The sequence below is a fragment of the Meleagris gallopavo genome, chromosome 16 (assembly GCF_000146605.3).
Source record: "Meleagris gallopavo isolate NT-WF06-2002-E0010 breed Aviagen turkey brand Nicholas breeding stock chromosome 16, Turkey_5.1, whole genome shotgun sequence".
Taxonomy (NCBI): Eukaryota; Metazoa; Chordata; class Aves; order Galliformes; family Phasianidae; genus Meleagris; species Meleagris gallopavo.
The window spans coordinates 6,590,297-6,611,193 of record NC_015026.2 but is presented as its reverse complement, the minus strand read 5'-3'; the positions used below and the strand labels follow the sequence as shown (position 1 = coordinate 6,611,193).

General features: G+C 43.1%; 1 protein-coding gene across 2 annotated transcripts; it reads right to left on the bottom strand.

The window, feature by feature from the left end:
* Positions 1-1,338: 1,338 nt before the first annotated feature.
* COG7 (component of oligomeric golgi complex 7) lies at positions 1,339-20,891 on the bottom strand. Of its 2 annotated transcripts, XM_010719499.2 has the most exons (17): positions 20,695-20,891; positions 20,446-20,594; positions 19,450-19,566; positions 19,118-19,286; positions 18,237-18,319; positions 17,358-17,480; positions 15,172-15,370; positions 12,963-13,090; positions 12,502-12,656; positions 11,239-11,355; positions 10,648-10,713; positions 8,743-8,929; positions 7,679-7,819; positions 7,161-7,244; positions 6,095-6,209; positions 2,417-2,560; positions 1,339-1,663 (listed from the first exon to the last, which is right to left on the bottom strand). In XM_010719499.2, exons 1-17 carry the CDS (start codon positions 20,858-20,860, stop codon positions 1,497-1,499), a joined length of 2,310 nt encoding a protein of 769 aa, XP_010717801.1. In that variant the 5' UTR covers positions 20,861-20,891; the 3' UTR covers positions 1,339-1,496. The 2 variants fall into 2 exon arrangements, with proteins under 2 accessions (XP_010717801.1, XP_019476328.1); XM_019620783.2 differs by lacking the exon at positions 20,446-20,594 and having other exon boundaries at positions 20,695-20,827.
* Positions 20,892-20,897: the final 6 nt, after the last annotated feature.

Below are 20,897 nucleotides of genomic sequence, written 5' to 3'. Positions count from 1 at the left end.
CAGCTCCAGGCACCTTTGGCCCCAGCTGGGCGCCTGCCCAGGGCCATTTGCCCTCTGCACTGCAGTAACAGCAGGTGATACAGCCACAGAAACCCTCACTTTCCAGTTGCGAGGCAGGAAAAAGATGGGAGAGGCACAAACAATGAGATTCGCCCCTCTCACCTCGATGGCGAATTGGAACAGCATGTACTCTGGCAGGACATGGACAGTTTACTATTCCAGTTACTGCTGGTTTATTGAGGGCGTCTGACAACTAATAAAAGTTGAAAGTGTCTCGGGTACTTGACTTAGGCTCTTTACTAGCTTAGCTCTCTCCCCCAAATGGACTGATTGCATCAGGCAGATAAGTGTACGTGTGCGAAGGGTTTGCTCTCGCTGCAGCAGCGGTGCAGCCGCAGGAAGGCTGAGCTCAATGTGCACAGGGACAAAGCACAGCCAAACAGGCACCTGAGAAGCTCCGGTTCAGCACAGCACCAGATTTCCCCCTCACTGGAAGATTTCTGAATAGACTTTCCATGCTTTCAAACAGAGAGAATAATAATTTAACTGAAAACATCAACAAGAAAGGAGCGTAACAGAAAACATACTTCGATTTCCCACAAATTTTGGAACCAAAAGTGTTTCAGAGCAAAGTCCAAAAACTGTTTATAAAGCACATCTGCTCTCTCCACTTCCTTAAATTACCTTTTTTTTTTTGGTCAGTAAAACATCACCACAGTCCAGGTGAGAACAGCAAAGGAACCCACTTCCACTTTAAGAATACACCTGGTAAAATATAAGCCTGTATGTGCACATCACATGTTTGCTATTAAACACAAACATCTGAGTGACAGAAACACACAGGACTGCAGGGAAAGAGGGACAGATCTGGCAGACCTGGTTTTAATGAATTTTACAAGAAAACAAAACTCACATTAGATTTCTTACATTCGTCACAGCCTTCAGTAGAACACATCAATCTCAAAAAAAAAAAAAACCTTACAAAACTGGTTTTATTCTCAGAATTGAGCTTGATCATGCCTGTTCTGCTAACTGATGAGACTGCCTTCTTCACATTGTGAATAATGACAGACTTGAGCAATGACCACCGCCCCCAGATAAGAGGGCTTCCAATCGGTTGATCTCTGTTGCACCTACCCCATAATTTCAGATTCAGAATTGATTAAACTGTTCTGACAAAGCCAGTCATCTCACCGCCACGAAGCGCGGACCTCCCAGTGAGCAGCAGAACATTTCTGCTTAGAAGTCAGCCCTGCTCAATATTACCTAGATAGTTTTCGGTAAATTTGGTTGCAGGATAACTTTCCACACTTTTAAAGATAGAAAAACGGAACCAGCTTTTCCTAGACAAAGGCTTTTATTAGACATTATTCAGAAATAAATCCTTCTCATTTCCAGAGACATTTACACAGTCCTCACAAAGTTGATATGGAATTAAAAAGAAAACCCAAACCAGTTCAGCCCCTGAGCCGTGACCAGCCGTGTGGGCATTACAGCTAACACTCCAGGCCCCTCATTGCAGCAATGCTGCTGGCCATTCTGCGAGGCACACTTTTTGCAGCTTGCCTGTAGTCCTCTGGCTTTGCCTTCAACAGAGTTACAATATTTTGCAGTGTTCTTGATGGCTGAAGGCCAAGGGCATCCATCACATTTATTAGATAATCTGCAAGATGAAAGACAAACATGTAATTGAACGGGCAACAGGCTCTGCGCAAGCAGCACCCAAATAAAAGTTGTTCTTCATGACAGCCAGAATTCTGTCACTGCTAGATCAAAACCACAGAAAAACTGCGGTGTATTTGGAATCCAACTGTACTGATGAACATTTTTGGCTTCCTGTTCACTAGTAGATAACTGTTCCCTTCAGAGGGCTGAGACACATTCTGCCATGTTTCATGATCTGCACCATGACATTCCCAGGGTAGTCAGTCACCATGGTCACAGATCACAATTGCATTTTCAAAGGCAAAGAGCTTTGGAAATAACTTGTTACCAATCACTGCAGTGATCTTGTGGTGACATTCTCGTGAACTTAGAATAAGAAAAAAACACCTCAAATTACTACAAAACCACTTTCCCAACACCTCCCTATCATTCCTCCTTCAGTCACTCTGTTGGCGTGGGAGAAGACAGAAACAGATACATGCCAACTGTCTCTCACTTTGTTCTTGAAAATTTCTCCATGCTGAAAGCAACTTCAGTCATCAAACACCTTCAGTGCAGAAGGGCTGTAAGTTAATCAAAGACAGATGCAACCAAACACAGCAAAAGCTGTGAACCACTCACTCCTCCGTGCAATGTGCCAGATAAACACGCTCACAACTAAAGGAGAAACCCACGCTGCAGTTCCTAAAGCAATGAAAGAACCCGTGTGCCACAGCAACACTTCTCAGGACAACACGTGCACCAGCCTTACCAGTGTCTGTGGAAAGCTGCTTTGTTGAATGCACTGTGAGCTCTGGTATCTGCAGGATGACCTCGCAGTAAGTCTGCATCGTAGCTCTGGCGATGGAGCCCAACCAGTAGTCAGCCATGTTGTCCAGCTCGGGTAGTTCATCTCCTGCACAGAAAATTCACATTAGCAGAATAGCAGATCAGAGATCAGCAGTCTCGCTCACTTTCATTTTCTGGTTTCGTATGGTTACAAAAGTCAATCTGTAAATGGTTGACTTTTTTTTCAATAAGAGTTAAGGGACTCATTAGGATTCAGTTTATCAGCCGTCTTTGGAGCAGAGCAGCTACAGATCTTCCACGAATGCAAAGTAACACGGAAAGTTAGCTCAGGACCCGAAACACTTTGCTTTCCTCTTTCACTCCTCCAGACAATTTCTGAAGGGCTGACTGGTGAGCAGGCTGAGATCAGAGCCACTCCTTGGCACATTCTAAAGGACCATCTTCAAGGCCCAGTTTGAAAACTACAGCAATTACAAAGACTCACAGCTTTTTTCAGTATCTTAAAGGCACTCTGGGTTCATCAGTGTTTTGAAAACTAAGAAACCATTAAACATGTAAATGCTTCATGCTGATGAAGTGTTAAACCTAAAGTGTGCATTCTCAGAAGGCTACAAACGAAGGTGAGAAACACCAAGCCCTACACAACGTTGATTGTCAGAGCAAACACTGACTGTCAGGAGACAAACCGCAGCCAGTGATCCTGGGCTGCCAACCTGCTGACAAGTAGCACTGCTGTTGAACGCAACAGGATAAGAATAACAGGTATGCACAGCCATCTGAACAATCAATGTGAGCCAAAACTCAGCTTGCTGCAAGAAATGAATGAAAAACATACAGAAAGAACTCCTTAGGGCTTCTGAAATGTGTTCTAGGGAGAAAGTCTCAAGAAGGCAACTGCACCAGTGCTGTCTCAGCAATCACTGCACTTCCTTCAGTGCGTGGTTTTTATCATTCCAGCTGGTATGTGACCACTAAAACTCAGGTAGCACAGACAGCAGTGAAGCTTTAACGACTTTGCAGCTGGAGCTGAAACAGCATGGAAAAGACATTTAACTGAAGCGGTCAGCTTTTCAGAATTGTGTCCTTACTGAGCCAAGATCCTGACTACAGGAACAGAACACAGGGGTGGACATTAAGAAAATAAATTCTCAAAGATGCAGAACCTGCCCTGAAACAAAACAGACTGCAGAGAAGTTTCTGACCATGGGCTGCTAACCTTTGTAACAGGTAGGCGTAGCTTAGCGTGTCACGGAGGGCATAACTGGAGGTTTTTCCCTGGATTTACAGGGAAAAGAGGTAGGGGGAAGGCCTGTTTACTAGCCAACAGCATTACTATCCTGCATAAGAACAAATAACCTTTTCCTGTGGAAAAGAGCTCAGTGAGTCCCCCTCTTTCTCTAACAAGAAATGAAGGGTCTTTGGTTATGAGCAGGGTCATGGAAGACTGCAGAGGCAGCCACATTCTGTTTGTTTGTTTAACACCGTAACTGAGAAACGTAAGATTAAGCTTATGGGACATTCTCTGCAGATTTCATCAGGGTCTGACAGCTGAGCTACCTCATGCTGGGTCAGATCCCACAGCAGCTGCCTCGAGAATCCCAGTTTGGATACTGTCTGGGGACAAGAACACACCACATGACCACTGATGCAGGAGCATCGCACAAGAGGGCCAGCCAAACTAACATTTCACTGCTTCTAAACACAGTTACAAGATTCCATCTCTTCACTTGTTCCTTGCTCTGCACTCCTGCACGGCTTTGGTGCGTCACAGGACTTTTAGGAAGCTGATTTAAATCCCTTTATTAATGTATCTTGAAAGAAACAAGCCCAGAAGGAAAAAACAAAAGAAAACAAAACAAAACAAAACAACCAGCCACTTTTCTGTGGAGTTAAAGAGTAGCCATGCCATGGAATCAGCACAAAGGAGAGGGCAGGACTGCAAAGCTGGAGCAAGGGTCCTCCTTCATCGGGCTGTTAGGCAGCCAAGCCACTCCGTGATGAACTGTACGGCAGTAGACATGATAAGGAGCAGAAGCCATAAAAGCTAAGTTGAGAACCTGTTCAAACAAGACAATTAGTTCACAAGAATTTCCTCCCTGCCACCTCCCAGTACACAAATACAGCTAAACACAAACCAAGCACATTTTAATATTGTCAAATACAAAGCAAACAATGTTGGACATCAATAACTCGGATTCTTCCTCCGAAAAGCAGTGACACTGGGAAGCCTTTTCTGTCACTGGGTTTCCACTTTAACACAGATTCTTAGCACTGGGCTGTGGCAAGAAGAATACAACCTAGCAATGAATAAAGCTTTGGCTATAAACTAAATTTGGCAAAGTTATCTTACCCCTCCACGCAATAATGACAAAGGCAAAGTTAGAAAATGGTATCATGTGCTGACATCCCTATTTCAGGAAATACATGAAAATACCAGAAACAGAGGACAGGCAGCAAAAACAACCAGGAACTGTAAAGCAAGTCTTAGAGTGAGGCTCAAGGAACTCCATTTATTTTATTCCCAAGCGGATTTCAAATGACTTGTTTTGATTGAACACTGCACACAGACCCAGATGTCTTCTGTCTGAGTGTAAGAGCTTTGGCACCCCACTGCTTCCTTCTCTCCACTTGCAGGGCAAAAAATGGTCCCCTGAGGACTAAATGAAACACAGCAAGCTGCTTCTGAGCTTAATAGGAGATACTAGAGTAAAATGTAATGACCTAAAACATCAAGGGCAAAGCTCGTCACTTAGCAATTCCCTCTTGCCAAAACAGCCATAAGATCAGGATTATCTTTAGCAATTAAGAATGTTTTCTCAAAAAGTTCATTTGCTTTTAACAGGACCATGCAGGTCTGCTTCAACCTACCACATGCACAAGCACTGCAGCAGTACAGAAAGTTTGATCACAGTAAAAGGAGCAGAAAAATAGAAATTTATTGGGCATCAGAACATCACTGAAGAACTAAGCAGTATCAAAGGCCCAGGGCTACAATTGAGTCATAGCCACAGAGCAGCAAAAGCTATGCTAGAGCAAGATCAAACCAGCCTTGCTCCCTGCAGCTTCTCCTCCTCACACTATGACTTCTGGTTCAAGGCATTCTCCTGCATGAAAACCAGTTCTGCAAAACTCACTGCAAAATACCTTATTTTTGGCCTGATCCATTCCCAGAACTCATTTACCACACTACCAAAGCAAAAGGTGCAAAGCCAGAGGCAATAGCAGCCCAAGCTCCAACTGAAGCCACCACAGATCTGTGTTGCAGCCCAAAAACAATGGTAATGACAGCACATCACCCTCAAAGGACAAGAGATGGCATATCAGGTACTCACACTACATGTGAGAAAGCACCTGGGATATTAGATACTGCTCCAGCTATGATACCATAGTAATTCATACCCTGCATCCAGTGCACACTTTTAATGAACAACAAACTTAAATAAGCTGAACTAAAGCTTCCAGTTTGAACAAAACTACAAAGAAGTTTTAGTTATCATTTAGAGACTCTTGAAAGAAACAGCACAAGCAGATGGTAGAAAATGGATCTCAAACAGCTTTGTTACCGTAACAGATCATAGCCACACGAGGTCAAAAATGTGAAAACTTTCCACCAGACACATCATCTTTTGTTTCACCTCACCTTGTTCTGGAGGATAAGGCAGTTTTCCAGCATGTAATGCCAGTTCCAAAGCAGAATCCTCCTGAGTGACAAATGGTTCAAGGTGGAGAGGAAGCGACATAATATATTGCCCAATCTAGAATAAAAGCACAAAGAGCTGAGTCACCAAACAAATGTGAAGCAAGTGCTTTGCTAAAAAAAAAAAAAAAGCCAGCTGCAGCAAACCACACCTGAAAGCAATTTGCTGCTGAATGGTCTTATTTAGAAAGACACTTGGAAATTCAGTAGCAACCTACTCTTGAAACTTTACCTGATAACTTCCCAGGAACTTTCCAAACCTCACTGAAGTCCTCAAATAGCTAAAATCTGAACTACTCACAATAAAGTTATCTCACAGCTTGCCTGAATACCCATTTCTATTAAATAAAGCTTTAAAAACATAAGCTGGCAGCTAATTGTAATATCTGAACTGCGAAGTTGACAGTAATTTAGAACACCAACCAGGAGAACACGAGTGGAATTTCCATGCTGTTCAGCAGCACGTATCTGAGGAGTGCCTCAGCAGTAATGAGCTCACTCTACCTTTCAGCTCAGGACACCCCAGCATCAGAAAGGTTTCATTGTTATTCCATCAGAAACAAAAAACAACAAGTCACATAGGGATTAGAAAGGTAAGAGCTCAAGCCTTTTTTGGCTCCACAGTATGATTAAATCACTCCAGTACACATTGCAGGAACTTCTCTGCTATACGAGCTGCATTATTAAGCTATGCTCAGTATTCACCACTACAAACAGCAGATTGACATTTCCCATCCCGTTACAAGAGTTAACACTGAAAGCAGCACAGCTCAATTAAGAAGCTCTCCTTGTGCTCCCAAAGTTATTTTGCTACTCGAGGATTTGACCGAGATTTCATAAAAGCTACAAAGAATGGCACAATTAACGAGGACTGGCCACTGAGAGGATCTATCACCATCATATTACAATTTAAACAAATACTAAGATTTTGCTAAGAAACAGTGAAACATAGAAGAGATCCCTTCCCCTCAGAGTTGGGCTCCCAAGAACTATCCTCTCATGCTCTTACATTGCTGATGTATTCCAGAGGAGTCAGGCTGAAGTTTGGCAGGTCCTCCGTTAGGGTCTCACCAACGCCACCAGAGGTCCAACTCTGTAAGGCAAACAAACAGCAGAACAAATCTATGGCTCTCTGAAACGCAGTCTATAAGCATTCTGGGAAGGGACCACTCAGCGACACAAAGACTACCCATAAACTTCTAGAAATCAGAAGACAGATGGTAAAAAAGCTGCTTCTCGTCCTCCCACAGCCCCAACACTACACACACTTTCCACATAGAGCCCCATGGGGAATACATGCTCACATGGGCTAGAAAAACAGCATCTCAAAAAAAAAACAACAAAAAACCAGACAGCTGTCTGCTACAAATGCAGTTTCCCACTGAGCACTGCTCAAGGGGAGAAAGGTGAAATTGTAGGGAAACTTTCTGAAAATGAGAAAGGTAAGCAATATTGAGCTGTACTCCAAGGTATCCCATGGGTAAAAGCCACCACAGAGCAGATCAGATCAGTGTCCCCATTACTCACCTCCATCTTTGAAACAAGTAAGAGCTGTTGCTTGATGCGAAGAAACACGGAATCAAAAGCCAAGTGGTGTGCCAGCTGGTTGAGGCGGCTCAGTGCAGATCGAGATGAAGACAGCAAGTTGTGGTTACTCGTACCTTTCTCCTAACACAAAGGCACAGATAAAGTTTTACACACAGGTGACACTAAGCTGATCACAGAAAAGCTGTATTAGTGTTCTCAAAGGGGTCTTCATTTGGCCATCCTAATAAAAAGAGCATTCCTCTGCCATGCTAGAGCCTGTTTCTTTCAGGATGCCCTATTGCAACTACTTATTTGCCATAGAAACTGAGCATTGCTTCCTGAAATTTCTAACAAAAAATTCAGCATCACTCTCCAGCTATACCAGGTGCCAGCACAGGCCAGATAGTGAGAAATTATTCTTCTAATTAACTAAGTGTTTTACATGAACAGCACACGTGGAACTGTTTAGTAAAAGTTTAAAGTCAACATTCTTACGGCACAGCTGTACAAATTGCAGGTAAATTAAGAACAAAAGAAATCAAAACATTTTGAGGAAATAAGAGACAAATCATAAAATTGACCTCACTGTTGTAAGTCCATGATGACAGCAAACATAACTCAGCCCTACAAGAAGACAACTACAGTTCTGCCCTGTTCACAAATGCAAGCATGAATGATCTTGCAGAATTATATTTCAGAATAGATATGGTAATGGAGTGTAAGTGGCAAAGAAAGTCTTGAGGAGATGTGGAGTGCAAAATTTGAGATCTCTATCATCAGTACTATCATCCCAATGCTTTCTGTGACAGAATCTCCCCCGCATGGACAGATAGGAGTTTGTTCACAAAACAAAAAAAAAAAGAGGAAAAAAAAAGAAAAGAGAGGAAATGAGCCCAGGTTTCCTAGGTTTGAACATTTCATTTCTCAGCAGAGAATTGGTATTAGAACATAGCCCACCAAAAGATTAAACGTAATCACTGTGATGAGGGAATCCAGGCCTCATCTTCCAACCACGCACCCAACAGCAGCATGTTATAAAGGCAGGCTCTCTCCAGGTAGGCTACCTTCAGGGTGTACAGTGTTTCCATAAGGCTGGCATACTCAGAAGGATTTTCCTTTAAAAGGTAATTGTATTCCTGCCAGGGATTCTTCACACTGCTCTTCTTTTCTGTAGCAGTGGTATCCTGAAAGCCAGAAAAGCTGCAGGGGCTGTAGGAGTCCGAGAGATACTTCCCAGCAGTTGACAAAATCCTAAAAACAAGTGCAAACAGTCACCAGCAACATTCTGCAAAATTTGCACTGCTGTCTTCCTGTTGCTCCAAGGAAAACCCCTGGCAGCATCTCAACATAAATAAGAGAAAAAGTAGCCATCAAAACTACTGGGGCCTCTGACTCAGTCACCCTTTTGACACAGTCTGTGATTATAGCTCTATCCTCTGTTGGGAGATGACAGGTGATTCAGTTGCATGCCTTCCCTCCCACAGCTGGAAGATGCAGCACAGATGGCTCACAGCTTCCTACTGAGCACCATACTGCCCAGTGAGCCCTCCAGAGACAGAAGAAAAAAACCAATTACACTGAATGTTAAAATAGGAGAAAAAAAGTAGCAAAATCACTGCAAAAAGATAATGCAGAGATTTCAAAGTATTGGTAGGAATGTTTTGAAACCAGGTTTTCACAGCTTCCAGAAGGGAAGTGTATAGCAATAATAGGACACTGCCTTTTACACAGCAAATTAAGCCCCATTGCCTTTGGGGTCTCAGAAGCAGTAGATCCAGGGCATAAATCTTTTCTCTGGTTTGATCACTAGGTAACTCAGGATGTGCACTTATGAACAGCTTAAGAGCAGAAGTCATGATACTTCAGTCCAAAATTCCTCTGTCCTTTGCACTGCACAGTGTTTGACTAGACAGACTCAGACTGCTGTCTGCCAATCTAAATGAAAAGCATTCCTCTTCAAACAAGTTTACTTTCTGGTCATATCGCCAAACTGACCAAACTCACCTTGTGGATCAGCTTAACAACACCTGTAAAACTGTACCCAGGGTACTGGTGACTGCATCCTGGCTTACTTGTGGCACTTATATTCATAACATGTATACATACATATCTATATGAATATATATTCACATAGACATATACCAAATATGTATTTTATATACATGTTTTTCAGTAGAAGGTTAAATCTTCCAGGCAAGACAGGAGAAACTAAAAAAATATATGCAAGTTTTTCATTGTTCAAGAACTGCTAAGTGCCTTTAAGCATCAGTGCTGCCTTTACATCCCTTCAAGGGAGAGAGCTTTCACTGGTAGCAGGTACCAATCACAGCCAGCTCTCACTCTACTGTGCAACTCAAAGACTGCACAAACAGTGGGATGAAAAAGGGAGAAGAGGGCTCTCCAAGTTTAGAAAATATGGAATAAACTCCTGGGTGCTGCAGGCTGCTGTGTGCTACATCACATACAGCCACGTTAGTCAGAATAAAGCATCTGAACATACAAGAGGCTGAACAGTGCACTGCTTACAAGCAACAGAAGACCAACATGCTACCTGTGCTTTAGGCTCCTCATGTTACAAGGCATCGATTGGTCAAGGCACACATAAGTGCATATTGGCAAATGATTCACACCCCATTTCACTGGGGGGGGTGGGGAAGGCGTAAGAATACTGACAAAGTGATCCAGTGGAAAATTCCTTCCTCAGCAAAACCTATTCCATTTGATGCCCAGCCAGGTGAACAAGACACATCATCCATCTGTCCACGGAAATGGATTCTTATGACTGTCTCAGAGCACAGAATTGAGTGAAACACTTTCTGATCCATCTCTGATGCTTCAAAAGATGGGGAGAAAACAATCATTGTGGCTTTTTTTCCCCCTCTATAGTCTACAAAGGGAAAGCACATTGGGATTTATTTTGTCTTGTTATCTATCGTCACACTTCATGTATTCCGTTCAGCAATGCTTACCTGTTAGCCAGTTGCTGCTCAAAGTCTCCACACTGACGAAGGAGCTCACCACAAGTAGTAATTATTCTGGGAAAGAACACAACAAAACATATTTTGTAATTTTAGGCAGATAATGCCAGACCCCTGGGGAACCCACCTAGCAAAGGAGTAAATATTCCATTTTTAAAAATGGAATAACCAAACCAGAGTCCTCAGAGGACAACTTTTAACATGGCTACCAACTCTGCACCCATTGCTTAACATCCTGCTGTCAAACTTTTGCCAGACAGCCTCATCCACACATTATTTACTGTCATCATGGCTAATACCATAGTGTCACTGGGTACATTTCTAAGAGCTGCCAGTATTTCAAGTGCTACGACAGGCAGTCTTGCCCCAGATTATTTGGGGGGGGATGAAGGGGGAGGGTCTCACAGCCCTTACTGTGCCAGCAGCAACCTGAAACCCAGCCACTAATAGTTGTGCAGTTAAGTAGGCACAGCCCTGCATTCTGCACTAAGAACTTGCGTAAACTGACCCCACGTAATTCCTTTCTAACTCTGATAGAAAATCAGTTCTGGGACAGGCCAAAAAAAAAAAATCCCCTTTTACCGAACAGAGTTTTGGAATGCAGTCCAGTCCTCCTGGAAAAGGGAGTCTGATGGAATATCATCCAGTTTACATTTCTTTCGTATCGACTGCAATGTGTTTGTAAAGTCAGATGTGTACCTGTAATGAGAAATGGAGAAAAGACAAGTGCTGGTGTGAGACAATAGTCCAGAGAACAACTTACTGCAGATCCCGTGATCTGCTCACTCAGACCTGTACAAGAATGAAGTAAGAACCAGAAATATTACAAGAGTTCAGAAGAAACACTGCTGTTTCAGCCCAAGCATGTACATGTGAAAACCTGAATAGCCACTGTCCACTGAAGCCTACATTAGAAGTCAGGGAGAAACTCAGATTGCGTGCTTGCTACTTCAATTTGCTGCGTATGGGTTATTAGCAACTCCTCACACTTGTGACGATGCATAAGCAAGACATTTTTGTTATCACTACACTAATCACCTCTCCTAGGAGAGAGCAGACAGTTTATAAGACTGCTCCAACATCACTTGGCCCTTGTTCCAGGAACACAGTGACAATAATCTCATGAATTTGTTTTCTCAGCTACTCCCCAGATGAGAACAAATTTAAAAGAACATTTTGTTTCTCCCCCTCAGACTTATTTTCTTTTTCTAAATGATGCCCATAAGCTGATGGCATGTACAGTACTATGTAATTGCCTATAAAGGAGATGAGGTCAGAGAAGTGTGCTTTTCGCTTCCCTCTTCCCCCTAGAACAGCAAGGTAACAGCTTGTGAGCAACTCTTTCAATATCAGGAAAGAATAAGGAAGTAATCAGCACTGGAATACCATCTAAATGGGCTGTCAATTATATTAGAAGAACTTGGGGTGAATATCACTCACAAGGGTGTCTTGCACGTACAGGCAGTCTGTGAATACAAAGTCGTGTGTCTCAATAAATGCATACTTCCCCACAGAGCTCTACTTCCATCAACTTAGTTTTTCTTACATTCTATCCTTGGAAACATTTCCCCTCTCAAAAGCATTTACTAAAAAGCAAAATTCAGCCCAACTAGAACAGAAAACTGAGGGACATTTTCCCTTCAGTCACAAGATCCTCAAGTTTTCCACTAAGAAACAGCCACTGCCTGAATTAAGTGATAGAAGGGGATATCAAATGACACAAATTAAAATTATAGATACCTACAGCACCCAGCCACCTTTCATCAACTACAAAGTGACTGGCTGCAAGCCAAACGCTTGCTGTCCCTTAGGATACATGCAGCAGTGTAATTAGAAGCACCTTACTTTGCAAACAAAGCTTTCAGGGCCTTGAGGAGCCCACACACTCCCAGTCCATCAGTGAGTTTAATGCAGTTGTCAATGGCTCCAGAAGCCAGAACGAAGAGTTTGCTGACAGAATGATTCAGTTCCTGGACACAGTCAATTACTTCCCAGTGTTCCTAAATAAAAACAAAACAAAACAGAAAGGTTGAAAAACTGAAGCCACCTCTGGATTGGCAATATCTGATAAAGTTTTTCTCCAGCATATTTAGCAGGTCTACACGGTGCCTGTTAAGGGGTAAAAGAGCAGAAGAAAGGAGCTATCTCAGCAAAATGTACTTAACAGTAACTAAATACACAGCAAACAGGAAATATTGCCAAAAAGTTAAAGGAGAAAAGAGAGCAGTGGCTTTACCAAAGACCCTCGTATTTACTAGAATTGTCAAGCCTCTTCCCACATAGATGAGCAAAGAACACTGCATTACCAAGGGCACTGCACTGATCTGAATGAGAAGATTTTCCTCTTCTAGGTCTCCATACTTGAGTTGAAAGGGCTTGTATGGATGATACACCGCTTCTACCAGTTCCATCACTTTTACCAAGTTCTGCTCCTCTACAAAGAATCAGATGTTTAGTCTACAAGTACATGAACGCACATTAAGAACTTTATTTCAAGCAACATGCATGAGTTCTTCAAGTAGATCACTCTGCCTACGTAAGCTTGCAAAGTTGCCCAACAACTCTAAGTCTCAATTACAAAGGTTTGTTGTTTTTTTTTCCTTAAAGCAGAATTATTATCACTGCCTGCTTCTTAAAACCACGATGTTCTGCCTCAACAAGCACCTCAAGAAAATCAATAACTGCTCTAAAACAGCCTGGGTGACAAAAATCTATTAAATATTTCAATTTACAATAAAGTATTGAAATTGTCTGTCACAATTCAAAAAGGGTACAATCCTAATTTATCAGAAAGTCTGGTTTGTATTTGAAGTATTTGAAACTGGCAGTAATTCAATTTACTTAGGTCTACTACTTCATTATGTTCATCAACCAAGGAACCTTGAGCTTAGGCTCCCAGTGACATTCTGCTGAGCAGGGAGCTGCACCAAATCCAAACAAAAGCCAGGTCTGAATGATTACTTCTTGAATCAGAACCAAACACCAGTTTGTTGCCACGAAGTTTTGCCAAACTCAAATTAGCACCAAACCAGAACTAGTTTGAATTCTGGTTATAAGCAAAAGCTTTCGCACCTTACAGACAGCCAAGCAATGGAATGGGTTATCCAAAGCTCATGCAGACTCCGTGCCTGGATACTTTCAAGACCAGAATAAAACACGAAACACGGCCTGAGCTCTTAGCGGACCTTGATCTGACAGGAGGTCAGGTTAGATCACCTCCTGAGGTCTCTTCCAACCTGAATTATCCTATGAATCATACCTGAACCCTCCCCTCACTAAGTAGGAACTGGTTTGACCCTGTCCTGCTGAGTCACTTAGCCTTTCCATTCTTAAGATATTTCTTGTTCCCAAACATCTCACCAGACAGCATAAGAAATGGTAATAAAGAACAAAACCTCTTTTTTTTTTTTTTTAAGCAAACAAACAAACAAACCCACTCAGGAAACAGTTTAGCAACTGTCTTCCTATTCTATCATCTTCTAGGATGTGACATCATTTTTTCAATTTCTTTTTCATTTCTTCTATTATGACCCACAAATTAAGCCAAGCCAAGGATATAAACTGACTGATGAGTACACAATCACGAAGGCAACAAAAACAGACACAATGACAGTCATACTCCCTGAAACTACCCACTAATCACAATTTACGTGATCAAGTAAGAATATGGGTTTAAATAGCTCAAGACAATGTTATGAAGAATCAAAACAGGAAACACAGTAATAAAAATGCTCCATTTTAGGATTTTCCCATACCTAGTCTTTGAAGGGCCCCATCAGATTAATGTAAGACTACAAATAGCCTACAGTTAAAGTTACGTATAAACCTATGTAAATACTGCATCTTGCTGCTTTGTGGTTTGTGGGAATTATTCACCAAATCATGATCAAAACAAGGTGACAAACATCACAAGGTCAGGAAAACGTTGGTTAGTTGAATCACATGTCAAGGATGGTGCTAAAGAATAAGCTGCAAACAGTTCAGAAATAACACTTGGTCCCATAGTAGATCAATACATAATCCAGAATCAACAGAAAAGCTGGAAATACAACTTAAAAATCCAATGGAAGAGAAAACCTATTTGAAATTTACTTATTTAGTAAGGTATTACTTAATTCCAGGAACCTCCTCAACTTTAATTCTTTGTGGTCTTTCACAATTGGTTCCATGCTTAGCTTCCTCAGAGATGTTTCCTCAGCTGCTAGGTAGAAGAAATGCTAATGCTTATAAAAGGAAAACTGCTAAATATTATTTACCCAAGGCAGTAAGCATACTTAGAATAGGCCTGCTTTAGTAAACTCATTCAGTACTGTGTCAATATGTTTAGCCTAAGTTGTACACACACACACACACAAACAACACACACACACACAGAGGTACAAATGCCATGTGAGTGGTAAATCCTATAGAAGATGTAGTCTCTCCCTCCACATCAAACTAAACAAGACCTCAGAACAGAGATATACAGAGGTGTTGACATAACAGTGCAACAAAAGTTCAGTGCAGAAACCCTACTCAGGTTTGGCAGCATGGCCATTTCCAGCCCTTTTGCAAAGTGGACAGTGGCATCATAGAGCTCCAGCAGCTTGCTCAGCTTGGTTTCCTGGCCCGTTCTCTCCATGGCAGTGCTGAGGCAGACGGGGATGGATGGCACCAACGCTCCTAGAGTTTGAATCAGCAACACAGTCACAATTTCGTGGGGTTTCTTGAAAACCTGCGGTAACAGAAAAGCTATTAGCAAAAGCACATCACAGAGGAACACAACAGGCAGCAGAGAGCAGCAGACGGCTTCCAGACAGAGCCCCACAGTGTACAAACCACACATCACTGTCTCTGCAGACACTGACACACTGTCCTACTCCAAACCGAGTGGGTTCTGCCAGCTGAGAGGCTGGTACCTTCCCTCCTCGCCCCAAACATAGGCTGTTGCCCACCAGCAGGAGCTGCCCTCACACCAACAGCACCATATCCGAGCATCACTGAGGCAGTCTCCCCTCCTCCTGAACCAGAGGGGCAGAAGCAGCAGAGCAGATGGGTGTGCAGATGCTGTCAGCAGACAGAGGATGCTGAAGCAGGAAGTAAAAAGCTAGGAAAGAAAGCAGCAGGGAACTGCACTGCTGGAAAGAAGCAGGCACAGGAGAATTGAATGCTATTTAGCCCTCACTGACTGCATTACCAGACACTACCAAAGAACTTCCCAAATATCACAGAAACGTGAGAAACATTAAATGTATCCCCACAATAGGGCTGAAATGATTATCCTTCCATAGCTTAAAAAGAACTATCAACTGGTGACAGACAGGGATACACAGATCGAGGAGATGGCATTTTGTGAGCAGTCTGCAGGTGCCTCAAATGACACAATCCCAACCAAACACAACAAACTGAATAAAACCCCACCAACGGTAAAAATGCAAAGGTCTGCTAAGACGGCGAGAACCTCACTGACCCAGCATGCAGGCCAGCTGCTACTGAGACCCAAGTCTACAGGTACTTTATTACTGAAACTGTACTTTGAATGCAGCAGAAGATGGTTTGTCAAAAACTGAATTCAGCAGAACACAGGCACTGTAGTCACTGGAATAATCAGCTGGCAGAAACCGGCGTTTGAAAACAGTGCACTCAGTTTACGCACATGTGTTGGAAAAAAAATACACATGTGGGTAAGCTGGGAAGCAATAGTACTACATTATGAGCCAAACTGGTGGTCAGATAAGTAGAAGTCAGTACTGAAAAGGCTAGTAAGACTGTACTCAGCTGGAAACTTTTATTTACATGCACCACCCTCAACTCTTAATAATATAACATGCATTACAGCCTTTCACTGTGACTCTTGCCAGTTATTTCCTCTCAGTTGCTCTGAAAGCTGGGATCACCAGCAGTCTCCTGCAGCAAGGCCACCACAGAAACTAAGAAGCAGGAAAGAAGTCCAACAATTCTTCAGAAAGCAGAAGCACACAGTGTAAATGACACGAACCTTGTGCTGCGTGCCATTTCTCTCTTTCAATCCCCAGTTTAAAAAATATCTGCTAACATGTAAGAAAACATCTGACTCACAATTCAATCAAATCACTTGGCAGAAAAAATACATTGCAAGAAAACACCGAGCTCCTTTGCAGGACGAGGCTGAGCACTTGGGAGCAAGCTTTGTAACACGAAGATAAGAATCTCCTACCCTTCATGGATGAAAAACTCTTACAGGCTTGAGAATATGAACACGTTTCTTCATTTAACTGAAGAAAGACAACAACTTTTGGGGATCCCACATTATTCTCATCAGGAAAAACTTCAAAGGGTGATAGCAGAAGCCCCACAGTATCTTATTCCAAGTGACACAAATCGCTCCAGTATGACCTTGAGGGTGTCCTCTAGGATAAATCAGTTGGGGCATTTTAACTGTCACGCAGCAGAACATATTTGCAACACCATCAAATTAGATTTGACTTAAGATACAGATGAAAGTGATAGAGCAGCTTTAATGCCAATAACACAGCAACCTTGCTGTTGGTAGAAATCAAATCTTGTCTCAAGAGTTAGACGAGACTGAAAGTTGTAAGCCCTGTCTTACACTGATAGAACACAGGATAACTGTAGGAGTGAATACCGATGAATTACTCTGAGCTTTACGAGAACGGAGAGTGTGGTCATTCTTATTGTTTCCCACACCATCTCTCCCACCAGTATTAAAAGAGTGACTGCACCTGTGTAGCCCACTGAAGCTGCGAGTGCCAGGTCCCAAGCAGTGTGTCATACAGTTCAGTCAGCTGGCGATTCAAGCTTAAGTCACTCTGGCAAAGATCCTGCCACACTGCCACCAGCTGCACCTGCAGGGGTAATAAGAACCATTCTGAGAGGAGAACCAGCAGCTCACAGATCTAGATTTTGTTATTGCGAACCAAGATCTTCTCAAGCAAAGCTCTTCTGCTCAACAACACCCACCCTGATTCTCCAGATTTTAACATAATGCTTTGCTATAATTCAGCACCACAGAAGGAACCAACTTTCAGCGTGAAGCTGGAGGCTTCTTAGCTGATTCAAAGTTTTAATTAACATTGGTATTTGACTCATAAAATGAGACTGTAACCGATACCCCCACATAATAGTTGAAATACCTGGCAAGCCCTAGCCTTGAACTTAATCCTCAAAAGTCACAGTCATGAGAGAACTGCTGAGGATCAGGTTATGGCTACCGAACTGTCTGGAATTCCAACTTTTAATCTTACCTGAAAAGAGTTTACAGAAGTCAGCAGCTGGCAGGTTGCAGCAATAAAGTTATTAGTGACATTGTCACCTCCAAGAAAAGCAAAGCAAGGACAACTACAAGTCACGGAGATAACTCAAGCGGAACACACATATCCTATGTCTATTTAAAAACAGAAACACAAAGCCCTCAATGGAGGATTACTTGCAAAACACAAGGAGTGACCAAAGTTGTTAAGAGCCAGGAGAGGTTCGAGACCTGGAAGAGGATAGGTTCCGTCTTCTCTGAACAAAACAGGCGATGTAACAGCGCCCTCTACAGCCTAAGCCAAGCAAGCATTCAAGTTTTCATTTCTCCACATCCTTATTCAAATACTTACTTTGTGACACTTATAATAATAAGCAAGAAGCTGAGGCATTCGATCAATTTCGGTGAAGACCTTCACAAACATTTTTGCCTGATCTAATTAAAACAAAACAAAAAATAAATAGGCAGTTAGCAATCTCCAAATAATGATGAAACATTATACCTACAAAAGATCACATCCCCAGAGCAAGAGAAATCTTCTCTTAAGTGAACCTGCACAATGGCCCATGAAAAAGGACACGCTTTAATTTTTTGTTTGCTCATCTCCTCAAACAGGAGCAAAACTGCCTAAAATCCCTTTTCACATAAGAACAGACTTACGAGGAATTGATTTAATGTCATAACAAGCAAAGACTTCCAGCATAAGATGGATAAAACCAGAACAATTCCTAGAAGGAAATTATTTTCCAGGAAAAAAAAAAAGCTGCTATCTACAAAATAAAAGACACCTATAAAGTCCTCCATTTTGCTTCCACTGCTCTTCAAACTGCTACCTAAAATAGTAGTCTCAAAACCAACTGAGGACACAGTTAGCCTTTTACACAAAGCCTTTAAACTCAAGTTCTTTACAAGTCTGTTTTGTACCACAATAGTAATGACTACAGCTCTCTCCAGAAAGTGCTTATGGGATTAGAGAAACTAGTAATGAGACTTTTCTTTTCTAAAAAGGACCCTGAGAAGAGACGCTCTAGAACGCAAAGTCATTTAAGTGCTTTGCAGCTACAGAAGTCAGAGAATACAAGCCCTCTGGTGACGAGCTGGCAACTGGCTGCACCACAAAAAGCACACAATCCACAGCCAGGGGCCTTTAAGATACACATCTCCTTACCCAATTATTTTACCCCTTGAATAAAAACTCTGCATTGATAGCAAAAGACATCAAGTCTCACTGACCTACAGACTGAGAGTTAAAAGCAGCCACAATCTGTGGGCTGGCCATGGCCTCCAGGCGGTTCTTCAGAGCCTCAAGATGCACACACTTCTCAGAGTAATCCGGCGTATCCACAAGCATAGCCAAGCTGCTCTGCATACTTGTTAGCTTGGCTGAAATTGCAGATACGTCCTGCCACCAGGAAAGGAAAACCAGCTTATTGAATGTGATGTTACAAAGCATTAATACCTGCTTCATAATGACACCTTAAAATCACTTCAACAATCTGCTTTTAAAAGACAGTTTTCTTAGAAACCTGAAGGGCCGAAGGCCAAAATAACCTCGTGGCCTCTACCTGTGTTTTAAGGGTCTCTTCGATATCTGCACTTAATGTAGTCCACTTGTCTGCTTCCTGAAGAGACTCGGCAGCCAACTGCATTCTAGATTTCACTCGGTCAATCTCTACCAGGACCTAGAAAATTAAAAAGAAAAAAAAAAAGCATTGCCTATTGATACAAAAGGTAACTGCCACGGCTGCTTATAGTATGAGAGTTATTTTTAGTTTGGATTGTAAAACTGGGTGAATTGATCACAGCTGTTACAAGGAGACAGGAGTTGGCTAAAAGAGCTGGCGATATTAAAATAACTTCCAAAGCCAAACAACCAAAGGTTTCACTCAAATCCTCAATTTATACTTCTGCAGCCACTTGGCCTGATGCTGTGTACCCAGTTATCAGCAGGGAGAACCCTGGGCCATCAGTGTTACAACTGGTAATAGTAGTGGATGAAACTGTTTGGCTGTCCAGAATGACACAGACATGAGAACAAGGTAAATAATGGATATAAGGACAGGCTGGAAGAGCTGGGCTGTTCAGGCTGGAGAAAAAAAAACACTCCAGGGAGACCTGACAGCAGTCTTTCAGTATCTAAACAGGGACTATAAGACAACAGATTCTTCAGCAAGGTCTGTTGCGATAAGGGGAAACAGTTTCAAACAGAAACAGGAACGATCTAGATTGGATATGAGGAAGAAGTGCTTTACAATGAGAGTGGTGCAGCGCCCCATCCCTGCACACAGCCACGGTCAGGCTGCACGGGGCTCTGCGCACTGATGGAGCTGTGGGTGTCCCTGCTCAGTGCAGGGAGTGGCACCAGATGGCCTTAGAGGTCCTTTCCAACTCAAATGATTCTACAACATGCAGGCTGTGTTGCTGGTGCACGTTTTTCTCCTGCTAACACTAAAAGAAGCCGTTTCACGCATCTTTAGCACACTGGACCGCTCAGAACAAACAGCTCTGTGAATGCTGGACAACACACGCTGCTGCAGTCACCCAGTAAGGCAGGAGCCCACCTGCATCGACTGCGCCGTGTCCTCCTCAAACCTCCTGATGTCCTCCTTGACCAGCACCATCTGCTCCCGCAGGAAGGCCGCCTCCTGCCGCAGGGCCTCCACCTCTCGCAGCACCCTGGGCATGCTGTGCAGGGCCTGCTGGCTGGCTTCTGCGGGACAGAAGGGCACGGCGGCGCGGGGCTGAGAGCCGAAAGGAGACGACGCCCCTCCCACACACCCGCAGCCACGTCCCCGCCGCCCGCCCGTCACCTTCCACCACGTTGTTGACCTCCTGGATGAACACCTGCAGTTTCATCACCAGGGTGGAGGCGTGAGCGTCCGTCTGTCCGGCAGCGTCCTGCTGTCCGGCCCTGAAGGCCGCGTTCACCCAGCTCTTCACCTCGAAGTCATCGGCCATAAAGCGAGAGATATCCATGGTTCCGCGCCGGGCCCAGCAGGCAGCGCGTCCCGCC

What these genes read in the sequence shown, in the direction of transcription:
- COG7 (XM_010719499.2), bottom strand. Translation starts at nt 20,860, where the DNA reads ATGGATATCTCTCGCTTTATGGCCGATGACTTCGAGGTGAAGAGCTGG. An exon ending in TACTTGTTTCAAAGATGGAG is followed by an intron (nt 7,245 to 7,678) that starts GTGAGTAATGGG and finishes TTTGCCTTACAG; the next exon opens with AGTTGGACCTCTGGTGGCGT. An exon ending in GCAGCTTTCCACAGACACTG is followed by an intron (nt 1,664 to 2,416) that starts GTAAGGCTGGTG and finishes TTCATCTTGCAG; the next exon opens with ATTATCTAATAAATGTGATG.